Source organism: Apodemus sylvaticus, chromosome 14 (assembly GCF_947179515.1).
Source record: "Apodemus sylvaticus chromosome 14, mApoSyl1.1, whole genome shotgun sequence".
Lineage (NCBI taxonomy): Eukaryota > Metazoa > Chordata > Mammalia > Rodentia > Muridae > Apodemus > Apodemus sylvaticus.
In genome coordinates, this window is record NC_067485.1 from 33,693,757 (window position 1) to 33,712,887 (window position 19,131).

The 19,131-nt window shown below is 40.5% G+C and overlaps 2 protein-coding genes across 3 annotated transcripts in view; both read left to right on the forward strand.

The window, feature by feature from the left end:
- LOC127664533 (leukocyte elastase inhibitor A-like) overlaps positions 1–3,988 on the forward strand; it is a 62,214-nt gene extending 58,226 nt beyond the window's left edge. Inside the window, 4 exon segments of the mRNA XM_052156602.1 lie at positions 1,433–1,545; positions 1,759–1,929; positions 3,532–3,558; positions 3,560–3,988. Of these exon segments, the coding sequence (XP_052012562.1) occupies positions 1,433–1,545; positions 1,759–1,929; positions 3,532–3,558; positions 3,560–3,988 (740 nt within the window).
- The window catches only part of LOC127664689 (leukocyte elastase inhibitor A), a 230,165-nt gene that overhangs the window by 167,279 nt on the left and 43,755 nt on the right, over positions 1–19,131 (forward strand). The window lies entirely within an intron of this gene.

Genomic DNA, 19,131 nt, shown 5'->3' on the forward strand with positions numbered 1-19,131 from the left:
CAGGAGGATTGCCTTGAGCACACATAGGAAGACCCTGTCTCAAAATAAAAATAAATTTAAAAAAATCATATTTCCCAATGATCTATAGGTAGGTAGACCCCTACCTAGGACCTACATTTTAAAGGTTCCTCTCTCTTCCAATGCAGGATGGACCATAGACCATCCCTTTAAGAAAGGGGCTTTTGGGGACTCCTCTGAGCCATAGCAGAACCATTGCGCACAGACCCTCACACCCCTGCACTCTCTCACTTGCATCTCCTGTCTCACTTCCACAACTTCCCAAATCCTAGCTTATGTGCACTGACACTCAGATTCTATTCTCTAGAATAAGGGACAACTTAAGATGTCAGAACTTTGGAGTCTGGAAAGATAGCTCAGTGGTTAAGAGCACTGACTGATCTTCCAAAGGTCCTGAGCTCAATTCCCAGAAGCCACATGGTAGCTCACAACCATCTGTAATGGGATCTATAGCCCACTTCTGGTGTGTCTGAAGACTGCAACATTGTACTCACATATATAAAATAAATAAATCTTTTTTAAAAAGCTGTCAGAATTTTATTAGTGGAGAAATACAGACATGATTTAATGGAAGTAGTCAAGTACCTATGGGTTCCCCTAAAGTACACTTTAAAGCTAAAACCAACATTAAAACAGAATAAAATCAATAAAAATGCCTGTCTAAAAGTGTTTAATACTCATATGGGAAAAAATGAGATGTGAAACCTCAGGGAACCATGAAGTCAGTATGTAGAAACTGTTGCTGTCATGATATTTTTGGCCACCATCTTGTCCAGTAACTCGGAAGTAGTGGACAGGGAGTGACTCACCCTCTGGGTTCAATTCAGCTGTGTAATGACTCTGTCCTCTGTCTTGTTTCTGTGAGAGATAGCACCCAGGGATCCTGTCTGGAATTCCATCAGTTCCCAGCAGTGTATCTGACTGTGGGGAGAGTGGCATCTGTTTCAATGGACTTATCCTAGACATCTTCTATCTCTTGGACATTTGTTCAAAGCCCTTTTCAAAACAACAGTCTCCTACTTAGCAGATTTGAAGACATTATTCACCAGTGACCAAAACATTTCCACTAAGGAATATTGTTTCATTTTTGGAAATAAATAGCCGTTCACAAAATAATGGTTACCGTTTCCTCCCAGAATGGAGAGCGTTTTTGTTTTAAACCTTGAAGACATTTCACTGACTTCAAGGATATTTCTTCCTATTCCAAGGATGGACATGAAAGTCATGCAACACTAGACAGGATCCTATTGGGTCTCACAATTTGTCATACTTAAAATAAAAATTGGACAAGTGAGTCTTTCCTAACACTGAGTTAAAACAAAATAAAGTTTGAAGTCTATGTTTAAGTTAATAAATTGTTGCTTTAAATTTGGAATTCCAATATGGACCTTTAAAAAAGCTTACTTCAACCCAGAACTGTTGACTGTGGGTGTGGTGAACAGCATGACCAAACTTGTGCTAGTGAATGCCATCTACTTCAAGGGAATGTGGGAGGACACAGCAGATGCTCCATTCCCAGTGAATAAAGTCAGATGACACCATCATCCTGGGATGTTCTTGGCTGTTTGTGTGTGAGTGCTGGGGTTGTAGCACAGGGCCTCCCCCATGGTCAGCCAGGCCTGTACCAATGAGCCCTCTACCCCAAGACCCCAAATTCACCTCTGCTTTAAAAGGCAAGTGGAAATAATTTCAGTGATTTTATTTTGTTTTGTTTTCTTTTGTTTTGTTTTATGCATTCAGAAAGACACAAAAATAGTGAAGATGATGTATCAAAAGAATAATCTTCCATTTTTTTTATACATTCTGGACCTGAAGTGCAAGGTGCTAGAGATGCCTTACCAAGGTAGAGAACTTAGCATGATCGTTCAGATGCCCAAAGACATTGAGGATGAGATCACTGGTCTTGAGGAGGTGACTGGCTCTCAACTGAACCATAAATACTTGTTCACCCCCAGACTTTACCCAAAATTCCTTGCAACTACAAGACCATTTTTGCCAATATAGTCCATCAGGTGTTACTGGTCTGAGGCCTCAGTAATACTATTATTAATGTTACTGTTATTATTACATCATTATTTTATTTATCATTTGCAGTGGCCAAGTACCATGGACTAGGGACATAATCTGTCCCTGAGCCATACTCCCAGCCTAAAGGCCTAAAGTGTAAATAGTCACAGTATTTGCTGCCTCCACAGTGAATTGTTGTGATGGGTAACATCTAGAGATTCAAAAGTAAAGGTCACAATGACGAGTGGCCTCTCACAGAAAGTCTCTAAAATACCATTAAAGTAATTATAATGAGAATTGATTTACATTTTTAGAGATTGTTTGTCTCCTGACAGGATTAGAAGTAGACAAAACTGTAAAGATTACAATTTTTTCTTAGCAATCTGAAGCTGCCCTGTGGCTTAGCTCTTGTTCCTTCCCTGCCTACACTTGCAATCAGGAAGGAGCCTCCTGTCATTCGACTGTGCAGAGTATGTACTGGCATGAATGTGGTCCATTGGTCAATTGTGTTTTCTGGCTGATAATTAAATGAGGCTTTAATCTCAAGAAAGAAATCGTCAGTATACATAAGATAAGTGGTTCTGTTCTGGTCTAACTGAGGATCAACAATACTTGATACTTACATGGTACTTACTATGTTCCAAACCTTTACATTTATCAACATTTATCAATTTATTCAATGGTCACAACAATGCCACAAAGTTTGTGTCATTAGCATCCCTATTCTAGTCTATGTTCTGCTCTATTCCACTCCACTCTGCCCTACTCTACTCCAGGGGCAAGGTCGTGCTTTACAGCCTCGGTTGGCCTTCAACTTGCATCCCTTCTTCAGTACCCTGAATGCTGTGATCACAGGGTGTGTGCCGCCATGCCAACTGGTTGTCCTTTTAAATGCACTAAGTCCCATACGTTTTGTCCATTTTTATTTTTACCCAGGGATTTTTAGAGATTCCTTCAGCTCTACCGGAGTTTACAAATCACTACAACCTTAGAAGGAGTCAGAATAAGTAGAAGAAACTTACAAAATTCCCCTTGTACCATTTAAGCAATCAGGATCACTATCCACTTATAGCCCATCAGTTATGTGATCCAGTGAGATAGGAGTTTTTAAAATCCTGAGTAAATGGAAAGATGGACAGATAGGTGGAACTGAAGTAGGAGTAGAATAGAAGGAATAAATGAGTGTGGCAGAGAGAATTGGATAGATGAATGGATCATGGATGGATGGATGGATGGATGGATGGATGGATGGATGGATGGACTGATAAACAGATATGTGGATAAACAGATGTGTCATTAAAAATTTTTGTACTTGGACCCTCAAAGTCCTGGAAAATAGTGGTGCTATATTCCACCAGTTGACAGATAAAATTAAATGTATGTGGAACCTGTTTAAGTAGAAAACTTGAATGAAACCTTTGAGTTGTGGAAAATATGAGTCAGCTCATTGGGACAGTACCTTACTGGGGTATAAATTAACTACTTTCTGTCTTACATTAATTCCAGACTGAGAAACAATTAACTTTGGAAAACATTGCAAGAATGTGAGAACTTACAAAACATCGATGTCCATGTCAAATTATCCAAGTTCAAGATGGAAGAGAACTACATCCTCAACTCCAACCTGGTCTGCCTGGGATTGCAGGATCTCTTTAACAGTAGCAAGGCTGATCTGTCTGGCATGTCAGGATCCAGAGATCTTTTCATATCAAAAATTGTCCACAAGTCCTTCGTGGAAGTGAATGAGGAGGGAACAGAGGCAGCCACTGCCACGGCAGGCATTGATGCATTCTGCACATTGTTGCCTGAGGAAGAGTTTACAGTGGACCATCTGTTCCCTATCTTCATCAGGCACTATACCACAGCTAATGCACTCTTCCTTGACCGGGTTTGTTCCTCCATGGAAGAAGGAGTCTTTAGAGATACAAGGCAGAGCTTAGAATCTCATTCCCTGAGACTTTAAGAGTGATTATTTTCATTTGTCTTTGACAAAAATACCTCTATCAGAAGCCAAACTTGACTTTATTTTGTAAGAAAGAGCACAACTCTGTTGGCTTTTTATATCCATGTCTTTTGACATGGGTGTGTCTATTTTGTTTTTACATGAAAAAAAAATGCTATTGTCACTGTCGACAGTGTCATGTCTAAAGACCAAAGGATAAAATAAATATATAGTTTCCTGACCCTGAGGTAGCCTGTGAAATTGACATACAGTACTGACAGGTTTTTCCTAAATCAGTTTTTTCCCAGTCTAAAATTAGAGTAAGGCAAAAAGAAAGAAAGAAAGAAAGAAACTGAAAGTCATAAAGGACTAATATAATTATGCATCCAAAATAACAATTGCTGTCTATATACTTTCATGATGTGTAAAATGAAACAATGCTATTTCTTTTACATAGTTTTGAAAGCCACAATAGAAGACATCCTTGGCTGTTAAATCCAGGGTTAAAAGCAGATGTGCCATGGGAACAAATATAACTGAAAGTCCCCTTTTTGTGAAGACATGCCTTCTCCATGATTCTGCCCTGTAGGGTCAGTGTCCTCATTAATCTCTGAGTTTTTTGATAAAGCCCCTTGACCCCCATTACGCAGGTAGCTATGGTGATAGGATAGCTTAGTGCAATGTGAAGGAAGTTGTGTTGGGGACTCTCAGGTTGATATGACCCTTTGTCAGATGTACTCCTTTAGAAGGGTTTTGAGATTCTACACTTTAAACTTCCTCGAGATTGGTGGATTGTAACAAACCTAAGATTTGTTAGAATCTGTAATGCAGATGATGCCCATTGTCTTTCTCCCTGGTCTCAGGCAAGCTAAGGCTACATTCATTAAGATAATTGGCCTGACAGTAGATGTGGTGAGGACACACCAGTTGAAAACAAAAACAAACAAACAAACAAACAAACAAACAAAAAACCTTTAGCAGATTACCAGGAAGCTTTTCTTCCTCTTCTCCCTATTCAGCCACTCAAATACCAGTGACTGTACTCTAGGCTCTCCTAGCTGTGGTAGAAAAGACAAAAGCAGCAGGCATGGCCTCTGCAGCCCTTCCTTTGGGTTGTTTGCTTAAGTTTGGATCTGGAATGTTCCCCAAAGGTCCAAGTCTTAATATAGCAACACTTATATTGCCCCAATATAGTGTTACTGGGAGATAGGGAGATGGTAGATCTTTTAAGAGGTGTGGGGTTAGGGGTGTCAAGAAAAGCCATCAGATCATTGTGAGGTGTGTTCCTGAGGGGATGAATGGTCTTGTCTCTCCTTTCCTCTGCTCAGTCTCCGTGTGTGCTGTTTGGGTTTGCTGCCTGTTTCTTACCTTTGCCATCTGGTTTTCCCACCTGGACCAAGTGATCATGGACAGGAGTCAGAGACTGAGAGCAAATCATCCTTTGCTCTTAAGAGGCTGGTTATTATCAAAGGTGCTTGTCATGGTAATGAGAAGGTGACTCACACATTCCTCCAGAAAATCTACTGTTTTCATCCTAAATGGTGTTCATCATCCAGAAACTAAATCCCACGTGTCTAAGCAACTCTGCTCAAATCCTTTTTACCTGTAAGGAAACTACATGTAAGTTGTTAAAGGTCAAACATATTTTTAAGTCACAGATCACAGACTAGATTTTGATTCAGATATTTTATAAATATGTCTGTATCCCTGTAAGTACATATTGTAGGTATTTATATGTCTATATATACAGCATGTGGGGTGTGTGTGTGTGTGTGTGTGTGTGTGTGTGTGTGTTTGAATATAACCCCTAAGAAAACTACAACATCAAGAAAACAAGCACAGTCAGTAATGGGATGCTATAAGATGGGAGGAATTACTGCAAGATGTAAGAGGAACTGCGAACTCAGGGGCAAATCTGGCCACTGTGCCTCAGCAGCATTTGCCAGTCCAGAGGAGGTAATGAGAACTGAGTGGCAGACAGTGTCACTGTTAATGCAAAGAGAAACAGTCTGTTCCTCCAAGAGTAGGACTCCCATTTTCCTCCACTGCTTTTGTGTGACCCCCAGAGTGTGCATCAAAAGTTCACATCTGTGCTGCAGCCTTTGGACAAACCTAATTTCCAACTCTAGATTTGGGTCTGCTCTCTGTGGGTGCCTGCAGAAGCAAACTAAAGTGATGTCTGTCTGCAGTAGGGGAGATACCCTGAAGCCTCAAATCATTATTACAATCTGCTTTTCAAATATAATATCCAGAGTATAATCAAACAAAACTGTTTGGAGGGGCTGCCATGGCAACAGAGACACAAAGAGGCACAGACAAAAGAGAATGACAACAGTGGAAGGCTCTAAATGCTGCCGCCGCCACCCATACACACCAGAGAACAACAGTCTATGGAGATAACATTGATGAAATCCAGGATCAGATACGTTAGCAAGCCGTTGGAAACTAACAATCTACACTGCATGTCTGGATGAAAAGGGACTAGAAACCCCAGAGCTTAAACATATAATAAATTATTTCCATAGAAAAAATTAGAAAACAAGAGAAAGATTTTGTGGATTTTAAAGTGTGATGAAGAAATCATAAAATGATTAGATAACTAACTGCTTTTAATTTCTTCTAGAAAGTCAAATGCCGTCAATAAAGCTCCAAAGTGAAAAGTAAGTATGGAAAATACAGAAGGAATTAAGAGTCAGGATGAAGCCAGGCACTGTTAATCCCAGCAGTCAGGAGTTGAAGCTAGATTGGTCTACTGAGTGAGTTCCAGGACTGCCTGCACACACACACACACACACACACACACACACACACACACACACACACACACAAGATGATGAAGATGCATAAGAGAGGAGATAGATAAGGGTGCAGAGTAGAATAACATATGAAGAGCAAACATTTGGCCAGGAAGATGGCTCAGTCAGTGAATTGCTTCTCCTGCAGTCATGAAGACCTGAGTTTGGATTGTGTCAAGTGGTAACTTCAGTGCTGTGCTGAGAGAGGACAGAGACAAGTGTATCCCTGGAAACAAGGTGCAGTAAGAGACAATGTTCAAAATGTATGGTGGAGAGTGGTGAGCTGTGGTCTCCAATGCATATGAATGCATGTGCACACACACCGACAAGCACATATGCATACATGTGGGGACACATCCACTTCCACACAGGTGTATACCCTCACCAACACATACATATGCCCCATATAAAAATACACACACACATATATATATAAGCTAACACTCAAAATGTTGATTTCAAACTAGATAAATGACATCAGTGAACACTCTAAACCCAACAGAGGAAACAAAACAATTCTGACCTAGAAAGAAAACAGAACAAAGAATATCCAAGAAAAATTGCAGAAGTCTTAAGACAAAGTTCGTATAAAAAAATTAATGGGATTGCATAAGGTAGCCATATTAACAATACACAGCCACAGGAACCCTGGAAGCCAGGCCACAGACAGCTCTTCCAGAGTCTGGGAAAAGCAAACTCCAAACCCTACCAACTTCAAGTTGGTTCATATTTGGCAAAAATACCTTTCAAGACATATTTAAATAGAAAAAAAAAAAACCTAAGAGCAATGATGGAAGTCAATTTAGCCTTTAAACTATTCTGAGGAATCTTCTTTTTTTTTTTATTGAATATTGTCTTCATTTACATTGCCAATGGTAAAACCTTTCCTCATATCTCCCCTCCCCCAGGCCCCCAACCACTCCCCTCCTCTTTCCCACTGACTCTATGTATATGCCCCTCCACCCAACACACACTCCCACCTCCCCCCCAGGTTTTCTTTTGTTGGGGTCTTTGTTGAGCCTTTACCTGACCAAGGACCATTCCTCCCACTGATGCCCAACAAGAACTTCCTCTCTCACATTTTTGGCTGGAACCATGTGTGTCCCTTGGTTGATGGTTCAGTCCCTGGGAGTCTTGGGGCTTCTGGGTTGCCGAAATCATTGTTCTTCCCATGGGGCTGTAAACCCCTTCAGCTGCTCTGGGACATCCTCCAGCTCCTCCATTGGGGACCCCATGCCCAGTCCAATAGTTTGTTGCTAGCATCTGCATCTGTATTTGTAAGTCTCTGGCAGGGCCCTGAGGAATCTTCTTTAGGCACAGGAATGTCAGAGTAGGAAAAAAGAAATTAAAGAACAAGAAGAATGTGCATTTGTGGTAAATTGAAGTGAATATTGACCATATAAAACAGTAGCGATAGTGTCTAAGCAGTTTGCAATATATAGAGAAAAATATAAAATAACTTAACATAAATGATGAATCATATTTAGAGGTTGTGTCTATAGGTCTAGATTCCTACGATGCTGATGAAAGAGAATGATTTAAGCTTATATGTTCAAAGCTAGCTGGTGTGACATATTGAAACTATAGTTCTAAATAGAGAGAAATGAATAATAATAAAGAAGCCATAACATATGTGATGGAGTTTAATGTTCTAGGGGTATAGAAGCATACATCAGTCTCTAGCACTTTATTTCCTTAGAGAAAAATTCCAAGGTCCTTGCATTGTCTGGGAAGATAAGCTATGGATTGGTGCTGAAATCTAGGGTTTAGAAGAATAGTAAAATGCTTTGGCAGCTTCTATAATGAACCAGAGAAACAAAGAACATACAATCAATCCAAAGAAGGCAAGGAGGGAAGAGATCAAGATAGAAAAAACATGAGAAATAAGACAGGATGTAAAATAGGTATTTAAGTAATTACTTGAAGTGTAAACTACGTGGTTTAGTTAAGAGATAACAGTGGTCAGTCTGTGTTGAAAATGTGTAATATTTAAAGGAAACATACTTTGAAGAAAAAGGTATTTTATAGGTTTGAGTAGAAATGTCCCTAACAGGCTCATATGTAAAATACATGATCCTTAACTATTTGCTCTATTTGGGGAAGTTCTGGAAACTTTAGAAGGTGGCCAAGCTGGAGAAAACAGGTCAATGGGGGTATGCTTGTAGGGGCTGTTGTCTTATTGAAGCCCCTCTCTGTCTCTCTATTTGTTGTCTTCCAGAAGTGAAGGAAAGTTTCACCCTGTGCCACCCAACCCCACAGACATGCTATAGAGGCAGGCATCCATGCTAGACAACCAGGGAGTGAAACCCCTGAAGCCATCAGCATGAACCTTTGTTTCTGTCATTAAGCTGCCTCTTAGGAGTTTAGCTGCCACAGTGAGAAAGCTGACTGCTGGCCAGGACCATGCATCTTGTATGTTGGTTGAACTGTGTCAGTTCCTGTAATGATAGTCCATTGGTTTCCAGAATACAGTGAACTTGTTTCTCTAGTTTCTTGTCTACCTGTCCCATTGGCCCCAAGTATTCACCAACTCAGAAATATGTTTACTAATTATGTGGTACTCTCTTGATCCCCACCAAAGCCAACCTTGGGTTAAAAAGAAAACCACTTTAATCTATCCCTAACTCCTTCTAAAAAATGTACAAGGATCCTTACTTCCTCTATACAGCTGCATCTGTCCTCAGTGTCCAGCCATGCTGCTGTCTGTTTGTCCATCTATCATGTCAATAATTCCTCTAATCTTGAATACAAAGAACAATCTCCTTTTGTGTCTCTTAAACTCCAAAGAAGAAACATTTCACTGACTAACATATCTTGCAAATATTAACAATAGAGAGAAATAGCTATATTAATACTAGACAAAAATAATTTCCTGTCCTAAAAATAAACTTTTTATGAGAAAAAGATTCAGTGCACTGGAAAATATAAACATTTAATATTTGGATGAGCTCAGTAGCATTCCTTCAAAATTAAATTACAAAAATAGAAAGAAATTAAAGGAGAATTGTATATGCAAAATAAGAAGAGAATTAATAATTAAGAATTAAGAAGGTGATTAATAATTAACAAAGATAATTAGTAACTAATAAACAATAAAATAGCATGTTAATAAAGAGTCTATCTGATACAGAAACTTAGAAGGGGCAAGAAAATCAGAGAAGGGAGGGGGAGGAAGCAACTTGAGTGGGAGAGGCAGAGGGAGGGACAAGGGGGAAGAGGATCAGGGATTGGGAGAGGGGACAAGAGAGAAGCCCAGAGGGCCAGCAGAATGAATGGAAATATGCAGCCTCAGAAGGTGGGAGGTACGGAGACCCTCTAGAAAGTACCAGAGATCAGGGAGTCCAGAGACTCTCGGGGCTTGATGGGACCTTAAAGGAAAAGCCCAAGAGTGGGGAGAGGGAACTCAAAGAGTGCGCCTCTAGTAGATAGGCAGGGCAGGGCCTCAAGCAGAGGGACAGGGTTACTAATCCAGTCAAAAGTTCTGACCCAGAAGTGTACTTGTCTAAAAAAAAATGGCAGAAGCAAAAATGGGAAAGAAATTGAGGGAAAGATGGTCCAATGACTGGCCCAATTGGGGATCCATCTCATGTGGAGAAACCAAGGCCTGACACTAATAGTGATGCTATTGTTCTATTGTGTGCTTTACAGAAAAGAGTCTAGCATGGCTGTCCTCTAAGAGGCCCAACCAACAGCTGACTGAGGCAAATGCATACTTGCACCCAACCATTGGGCTGAAGTTGGAGATTCCTGTAGTTGAATTAGGGCAAAGATGGAAGAAATGGAAGAGGGGGGCAACCACATAAGAACACTAACAGCCTCAACTAACTAGGACCCCTGGGAGCTCCCCCCCAGACACTGAGCCACCAACCAGGCCGCATACATGAGCTGGTCTGAGACCCACAACACGTATATAGCAGAGGACTTACTGGTCTGGCCTCAGTAGGAGAGGATGCACCTAATTATTGAGAGACTTGAGTTCCCAGGGAGCAGGAAGGCCTGGGGATGGAGTGTCCTCTCAGAAACAGGGGGAGGAGGAATGGGATAAGGAACTGTATGAGGGGGACCAAAAGGGAGGGTAATGACTGGATGGTAAATAAATAAAATAATAAAAGAATGATTCTAGAAAGGAAGAAGAAAGTTCATATAGTTTTAGATATTTTATTAAGTAATTTAAATCCTTAGTATTGAAGGGAATTAAGTGAGATAGCTAGTTCAGTTTACAAAACTATTTTTTTTTATAATTTTTTATTTACATTTCAAATTATTTCCCCTTTTGTGGGTCCCCACTCCCTGCAAGTCCCATAAGCCCTCTTCTGTCCCCCTGTTCTTCCATCCACCCCTTCCCACTTCCCTGTTCTGGAATTCCCCTATACTCTTGCACTGAGTCTTTCCAGAACCAGGGGCCACTCCTCCATTCTTTTTGGACATCATTTAATTTGTGGATTATTTCCTGAGTATTCAAAGTTTCTAGGCTAATATCCACTTATCAATGAGTGCATACCATGATTAATCTTTTGAGACTGGGTTACCTCACTTAGTATGATGTTCTCCAGCTCCATCCTTTTGTCTAAGAATTTCATGAATTCATTGTTTCTAATGGCTGAATAGTACTCCATTGTGTAAATATACCACATTTTTTGTATCCATTCCTGCGTTGAAGGACACCTAGGTTCTTTCCAGCTTCTGGCTATTACAAATAGGGCTGCTATGAACATAGTGGAGCATGTGTCTTTATTGCATGCTGAAGAATCCTCTGGATATATGCCCAGGAGTGGTATAACAGGGTCCTCAGGAAGTGACATGTCCAGTTTTCTGAGGAACCGCCAGACTGATTTCCAAAGTGGTTGCACCATCTTGCAATCCCACCAGCAGTGGAGGAGTGTTCCTCTTTCTCCACATCCTTGCCATCACCTGCTGTCTCCTGAGTTTTTGACCTTAGCCATTCTGACTGGTGTGAGGTAAAATCTCAGGGTTGTTTTGATTTGCATTTCCCTAATGATTAATGATGTTAAACACTTCTTAAGGTGTTTCTCAGCTCTCCAAAGTTCTTCATGTGAAACTTCTTTGTTTAGCTCCGTACCCCACTTTTTTTTATTCAATATAATTTATTTACATTTCAAATGATTTCCACTTTTCTAGCCCCCCCCACTCCCCGAAAGTCCCGTAAGCCCCCTTCTCTTCCTCTGTCCTCCCACCCACCCCTTCCCACTTCCCCGTTCTGGTTTTGCCGAATACTGTTTCACTGAGTCTTTCCAGAACCAGGGGCCACTCTTCCTTTCTTCTTGTACCTCATTTGATGTGTAGATTATGTTTTGGGTATTCCAGTTTTCTAGGTTAATAACCACTTATTAGTGAGTGCATACCATGGTTCACCTTTTGAGTCTGGGTTACCTCACTTAGTATGATGTTCTCTAGCTCCATCCATTTGCCTAAGAATTTCATGAATTCATTGTTTCTAATGGCTGAATAGTACTCCATTGTGTAGATATACCACATTTCCAGAAGATCCTGCTATACCACTCCTGGGCATATACCCAGAGGATTCCCCACCATGTAATAAGGATACATGCTCTACTATGTTCATAGCAGCCCTATTTATAATTGCCAGATGCTGGAAAGAACCCAGGTATCCCTCAACACAAGAGTGGGTGCAAAAAAATGTGGTATATCTACAAAACTAATTTTTATGTCCATGTAATCTTCACACTTGAATTTTTGAATTAAGGGTTAATCAGGATACACTCTAGTGTCTGTGAATAAGTCCAATAAAAGATGTTCAGGACTTTATAAACATCACTAAGAGAAATATAAGGAATTTCTGAATAGAGAGTTACACTATTGGATATGAATTGCTGATTTTAAATCTGTAGTATTTTATTTCTCTGTGTGTGTGCTTGTCTGTCTATATTCATTCTTGCCTCTGTGTGTGTGTGTGTGTGTGTGTGTGTGTGTGTGCTTCCTCTTTCCTCTTTTGCTCTCCTCCTATATTTTGAGACAAGGTGTCTCACAGCATCTGAAGCTCCCTGTTCGGTTAGTTTCACTGTCCAGAGAGTGGCTTGGATCCATTTATCTGCATCCACTAGTGTTGGGTTATAAATGTCTACCTTGTGCTGGGAATCAGAACTAAGGTCCTCATGTCTGTGGCACAAGCACCTTACTCACTAAGTCAGTGATCCAGTATTTCAAAAACACTATTTGATATCTAGAACTATACAACCTCAGTTACATCCATGTCAGCCCACTTTTGCTGTACTCTATATGGTGGATGGTATGAGGATAGCCTCCATAGGCTCAAATAATTGAATGTTTTGTCCACAGTTGGTAGAACTGGGAAGGATTAACTACAGTCTTGTTGGAGGAGGTGTGTCAATAGGGGTGTGACATTGAGGTTTCTAGGACACTGCAGTTCATACATGTTTTCCTCTCTCTCTCTCTCTCTCTCTCTCTCTCTCTCTCTCACACACACACACACACTTTCTCTTTTTGTATGCAGTTCATACACTCTCTCTGTGTGTCTCTCTGTTTCTCTGTCTTCTGTCTGTCTCTCTGTCTCTCTGTCTCTCTGTCTCTCTCTCTCTCTCTCTCTCTCTCTCTCTCTCTCTCTCTCTCTCTGCTCCATGATTATCTCAATATGTAAGCTCTCAGCTACCGTTCCTGTCTGCCTACTGCCATGCTCCCCTCTGTAATGATCAAGGACACTCTCTGAAACTGTAAGCAAGCCCCCAATTAAATGCTTTCTTATATAAATTGCTTTGGTTCTGGTGTCTCTTAGAATCTACAGGAGAGCAACTACGACATCTTCTTTCTTGTGAAAGAGGGCAAGTGCTGCTAATTGTTGTGTAACTTTGAAAAGGCCAAGAATTTCAAAGACTAAGAAGAAGACAAATTAGGTAAGAGGACATACTGAGGCAAAACCTCGTAGGGTAATGCTGTAGAAATTAGTCAGAACTGATTATATATAGGGATGGTCAGAAATGACATAGAAAAGAAAGCCTAGAAGTCACCCTGCACATTATGAGCCCTGCTTTCTGATGATGAAGACCATCAATCCATTTCCTAGAGCAGCCTGTCTATGCCTCTAATCCCAGTGCAATCCCAGTTGCCCCAGATACTTGGTCCTACATCATAGAGTCAAGCACCTGGAGATGAAAGGTATTTTTTATTTGTGTCTGTATTGAGCACATACAGATGTTTAGTTCTTGTTATAATTCCAGAGTCAAGCAGAATGACTTGTTTGTACATTGTATCAAGCATTGCAAGTCATGTAATTATAACTCAGCTTCTTATAGGGGAGGATATGTAGAATTACACAAATGTTGTTATCTAAGGTACTTTGGGTCCTCTCCTTTATATCCGTGGGGACAGGAGGATGACCATAGCCCCGCAAATACCTGGGGACATCTTTCCCAATGTCACCTTTTACTCTCCATATTCAATTGATTTGTGTTAGAAATCACTAGTCACATACTGACAATACACGGAAGCTCTCCAGGGCAGAAGGTGAAAGGTGGAAATTTCCCGTATGTGGTATTTGAACATTTAGGAGCATATGTTGGAAAAAATGAAATTGACTTTTTTATTATACCATGTGCACAAATTTACAACAACTCATCTGTCTATCAGCAGTGTTTATCAGCTAAAAGAATTTCCTGGTGGGATTTTTAAGGTCATTATGTATATACTATGATATCATTTGCAAGGAAAGACAGTTTGGCTCTTTCCTTCCTACATGTATCCACTCAATCTACTTCAGTTATCTTATTGCTCTAGCTAAGATTCCAAGTACTATAATTAATAGGTATGGAGAGAGTGGACAACCCTGTCATGCTCCTGATTTTAGTGAATTGTTTTGAGTTTCTCCTCATTTAGATTGGTGTGAAAATGTCTGGTATGTTTGGAGATTCAGTTGTCATGTGATGTTCTTCTGGAAACTGTCTTGTGAGAGGAGTTTTTTCTGAAGCAGGCACATGAAAGGATCTTTAGCTGAGAACAGACACATGGTGTTTCTCTGGAAGCTGTCTAGTGAAAAGGCATGTGATGTTTCGCTGGATCTGACTCTTGAGAGGATGTGTGATGTTTGGAAAGTGTAAGTATAGCCCAGCAGTCAGTGGATGTTATTCTTGCATTGGTTCACCTTGCACTGCATTGTTGTCTTCACTGAAAACACTCTTACATTGGTTCACTTTGTTTTCTTAGCTGATCTTTGCTTGTCCTGACTTTGTAGAGAAAAATGCACCAAAGAACTTCTGGTGGCATTCCTTCTACTTCTTGCTGCTTCTACTGACTTCTGCTGATTTGGTGGAGTCTTGTTCCTTCTGGATGAAGCTGTTCCTGCTGGTTGTGTTTGGTGACACTATTGAACTGGAATCCTGGTATCCTGACAACAAAGTCTGAAATAGCCCTAAAGAACTACTTCTAAACAGGGCCACAACCCCCATTTCCTATTAACCTTTCCTTCACCCAACTTTTGGTAGGTGGGCTCTAAGGGAGGTTGAATCACTAAAAATCCCCAGTTAAAGTAGGTTTTGAAATATCTAAGCCAACAATACTGACTATGGACTTCCTGTCAAGTGCCTTTTTTATGTTGAAGTACATTCTTTGTACCCCTATCACAGTAGGACTTTTATCATGATGCGGTATTGAATTGTATCAGAGGCCCTTTCTGCATCTAGTAAGATGATCATGTGATTTTTGTTTTTCAGTCTGTTTATATGGTGCATTACATTTATCAATGTATGCAAGTTGAATTCATCTCTTTATGGGATAAAGCCTACTTGATCATGGATGGTGTGTTCTTGATGTGTTCTTGGATTTGGTTTTCAATTATTTTATTAGGAATTTTGCTCTGTAATTTTCTTCCTTTTTATGACCAATATATGGTTTAGGTATTGGGCTAATTCTGGATTGATAAAAGGAATTGGGCAGTATTCTTTCTGTATTAATTTTGTAGAATAACTTGAGGAGTATTGGCATTCATTCTACTTTGAAATTCTGCTTTAAAAACCATCTGACCCTGACATCTTTTTGCTGTTAGATTTTAGTTACTGCTTATATGTCCCTAGGGATGATATTTCTGTTGAAATTGATTATCTGATCTGATCTGGCTTAGATAAGTGCTTTATGTCAAGAAAATGATCCATTTCATTTGGATTTTCCAAGTTGAGAGTACAAGCTCTCAAGACACATCCTTGTGATTCTCTATGTTTCCTCGGTGGCTGTCAGATCCCTGTTTCCTTCTCTAATTTTGTTAATTTGGATCTTCTCTCTCCATGTTTAATTTGGTTAAGAGTTTATCAATCTTATTGATTTTCTTAAAGAACCAATCTTTTTCTCATTCATTGTTGTTTGTTTATATCTTTTGGTTGGTTTTGGTTTTTGAGTTTTTGGGGGTTTGATTTCTGTTTGTCTCTATTTTACTTATTTCCACCACTTATTCATGACATTTTCTCCCAAAAGGGTATAATCTCTTCTATTTAATCAATAGCTTCCAAGTTTGCCATTAAGCTATTAATAGGTCATCTGCCCAAATTATTTTTTAATGTAGACACTTAGTGCTATGAACTTGCCTCTTAGAACTCCCTTTACTGTGTCCCAGAAGTTTGGATCTGAGTCTTTTCATTTTCATTCAATTCTGTAAAGTTCTTAATTTCTTTCCTAATTTCTGTCTTAATCCAATTTTAACTCACTAGTGGGTAGTAATTCAGTTCCTAATTATTTGCTATTTCTGTTGTTGATATCCAGCTTTAGTCCATGGTGGTGATATAGGATGCTCCTTGTTATCACACCTTTCTTGTATCAGGTGAGACTTCCTTTGGGTCCAAATCTGTAGTCAGTTTTGCAGAAACTTTAATGAGGTGTCTTAATAGTCACTTTACATGTGGTATGTGTCCACAATGGTGGGTATCTTACTTCACTGTATCGAACAATGAAATTATGTCTTTTGAAGGACAGTAAACAGAACTCGAGATCATCATGCTATGTGAAATAAACCAGGCTCAGAAGGACAAATTATGGAAACTCTTCAAGTCAGCTGAAGACAGCACAAGACCAAGTTCTCAGCACAAAGGAGATTTATTAGCCCCAGGGGGACAAAGGCCAGGGAATAAGAGACAAAGACAGGAGCTAGAGGACTAGGGAGAATGGGGAAGGAACAAGGGGAAGGAAGGCATAGAACTGCCTCTGAATAGAGAGGAGACAGACATGGCCCACAGGCAGACAATGGCTTATAAAGGTCAAAGGGGAAACTCCATGTTAGGGTGAGCTGTTTAATCATGATTGAGCATGTTAAATAATGTCCATGTCAAGATAAGGTATTTAATTTTGATTGGGCATGTTAAATAGGTTAACCACAAGGGGGCTTTTGATTGCTGCACTTCAATACTTTGATAGACTTGGTAGTCAGCTCCAGGAGGAGGAAGTGGCCAAATAAGGGAACAGACCTTGGTAGCTATCTGTAGGAATGGAATCTAACAGATTTTAGCAAGGAGAGGGAATTGGGGAGAGAGGCAAAGACTACCAGGGCCAGGTTTGCCGTTCTCAGGACAGTAGAGTCCCTTCACTAATATAGCATGCTTCCTCAATGTGGAATATAGATTTATTTTAAACATATGAAAGTATAAGGGGCACCAACATACCCACAAAATTTTGACCAAAAATGTATCCAGTCTACAAGAAACGCAGAGATGGGGTTGGGGAGGAGAGATGGAGCAGAGATTGAGGAAATGGTTAACCAATAACTGAACCAATAACTGGCCCAACTTGAACCATCTCATTGCTAGGCACCAGTTTCTGACACTATTAATGACACCGTTGGGCTTACAGACAAGAACCTGGCATAACTGTCCTCTGAGAAGCTCTACATAGCAGCTGACCAGAACAGATGCTAAGACCCATAGTCAAACAGAGGATGGAGCTTGGGGACTCTTATGGAAGAGTTGAGGGAAGGATTGAGGGCCCTGAAGGGGATACGAACTCTACAGGAGGACTAACAAAGTCAGCTAAGTTGGACCCTTGTGTCTCTCAAAGACTGAACCACCAACCAAAGAACATACATGGGCACCCTGCACACAGTTAGCAGATGCATCGCTTGTTCTTCATGTGGAGAAAGAGGGCTATTTCTAAAGCTGTTCCCTGTCTGTAGAATTCCCTTAACTGGGCTGCCTTATCTGGCCTCAGTGGGAAAGGATGCTCCTAGACCTGCAGAGACTCAATATGCAGGGCCGGCTGGGGGACTGGGGTGGGGCAGTGTTTCTCCACATACTCAGAAGAGAAACGGAAGGGGGATGGGGTATGAGGGAAGGGACTGTGTAACAGGAGCTGGGAAAGACCAGGAAGGAGGGCAGTAATCTGGAGGGAAAGTGAAAAACAGACATAAAATTGTGACTACTGGGGAGGAGGACCCATGTTCTCACTTAGGGGGACAAGGAGCAAAGTATGATGATATATATGTATGAAGATGGAATAATGGAAGCCATTATTTTGCACTATATAGGCTAAGTTGAAAAGTTTATAAAAGAAAGTTGGAGGATAGCCTGTTCTACAGATGGAGTTCCTGTACAGTCAGAGAGACCCTGACTCAAAGGCAAGGAATTTAAAATTCCATCACATTTAACTATTTTGTAAAGCACTATTGTGAGATTTGTAATTCTTCATCAATTTAAAGTGTCACTAGTCACCTCAAGACAGTTTCTAAACTGAGTGGGAACAGGACAAGCTAATTCAAAATGCTTTCAAAGTGTAAAGCAAAGGCTCTCAGGGTGTCTGAGCATCCAGAGTCCTGGATGGGCAGCACGTGTGAAGATCAGGACAGGCTAAGAGTAAATCACTTCTGCTCTCAAGGGCTGGGACAGCAGCGGTAACTGAGTGCAGGAGTCTCCCTCTTCATGGCTTCAGTTACTTATGACAATCTGTGCTCCTAAGTTAGAAGCAATGGAAGCGTCCAGCAATCCCATAGATAATACACTCTTATGGACTGTGGCAGAACGCACAGGTCCTCCACAGGTCCAAGCCATACAGCCTCCCAGCACTGAGAAGGAGAAGTGGACAAGGGCTCCTCTCATCTTCACCAGGGAGCTGTCTCCAACTGACAACTGCTCACTAAGGAGAGATCTGTTTTCTCCCATGGAGTCTCATTGGTGCATTGACCACACTTAATGCCACTTTCAGGATAGGCTCCGTGCCCAGTAGTAGATGACCAACACAAAATGTACTCGGTGGCACTTTTGTAAACTTTTGTCTCAGGTGGCTTTATTAGGTTTTGTTTTCTGTTCTTATTGGCCTTTTACTATGGCTTCTAATTTTGTGATTATCTCTGACTGCATGTTTCTAGTGCTTTTCTTTTTAAAATTGTAGTCTATTAGATGTTTAGTT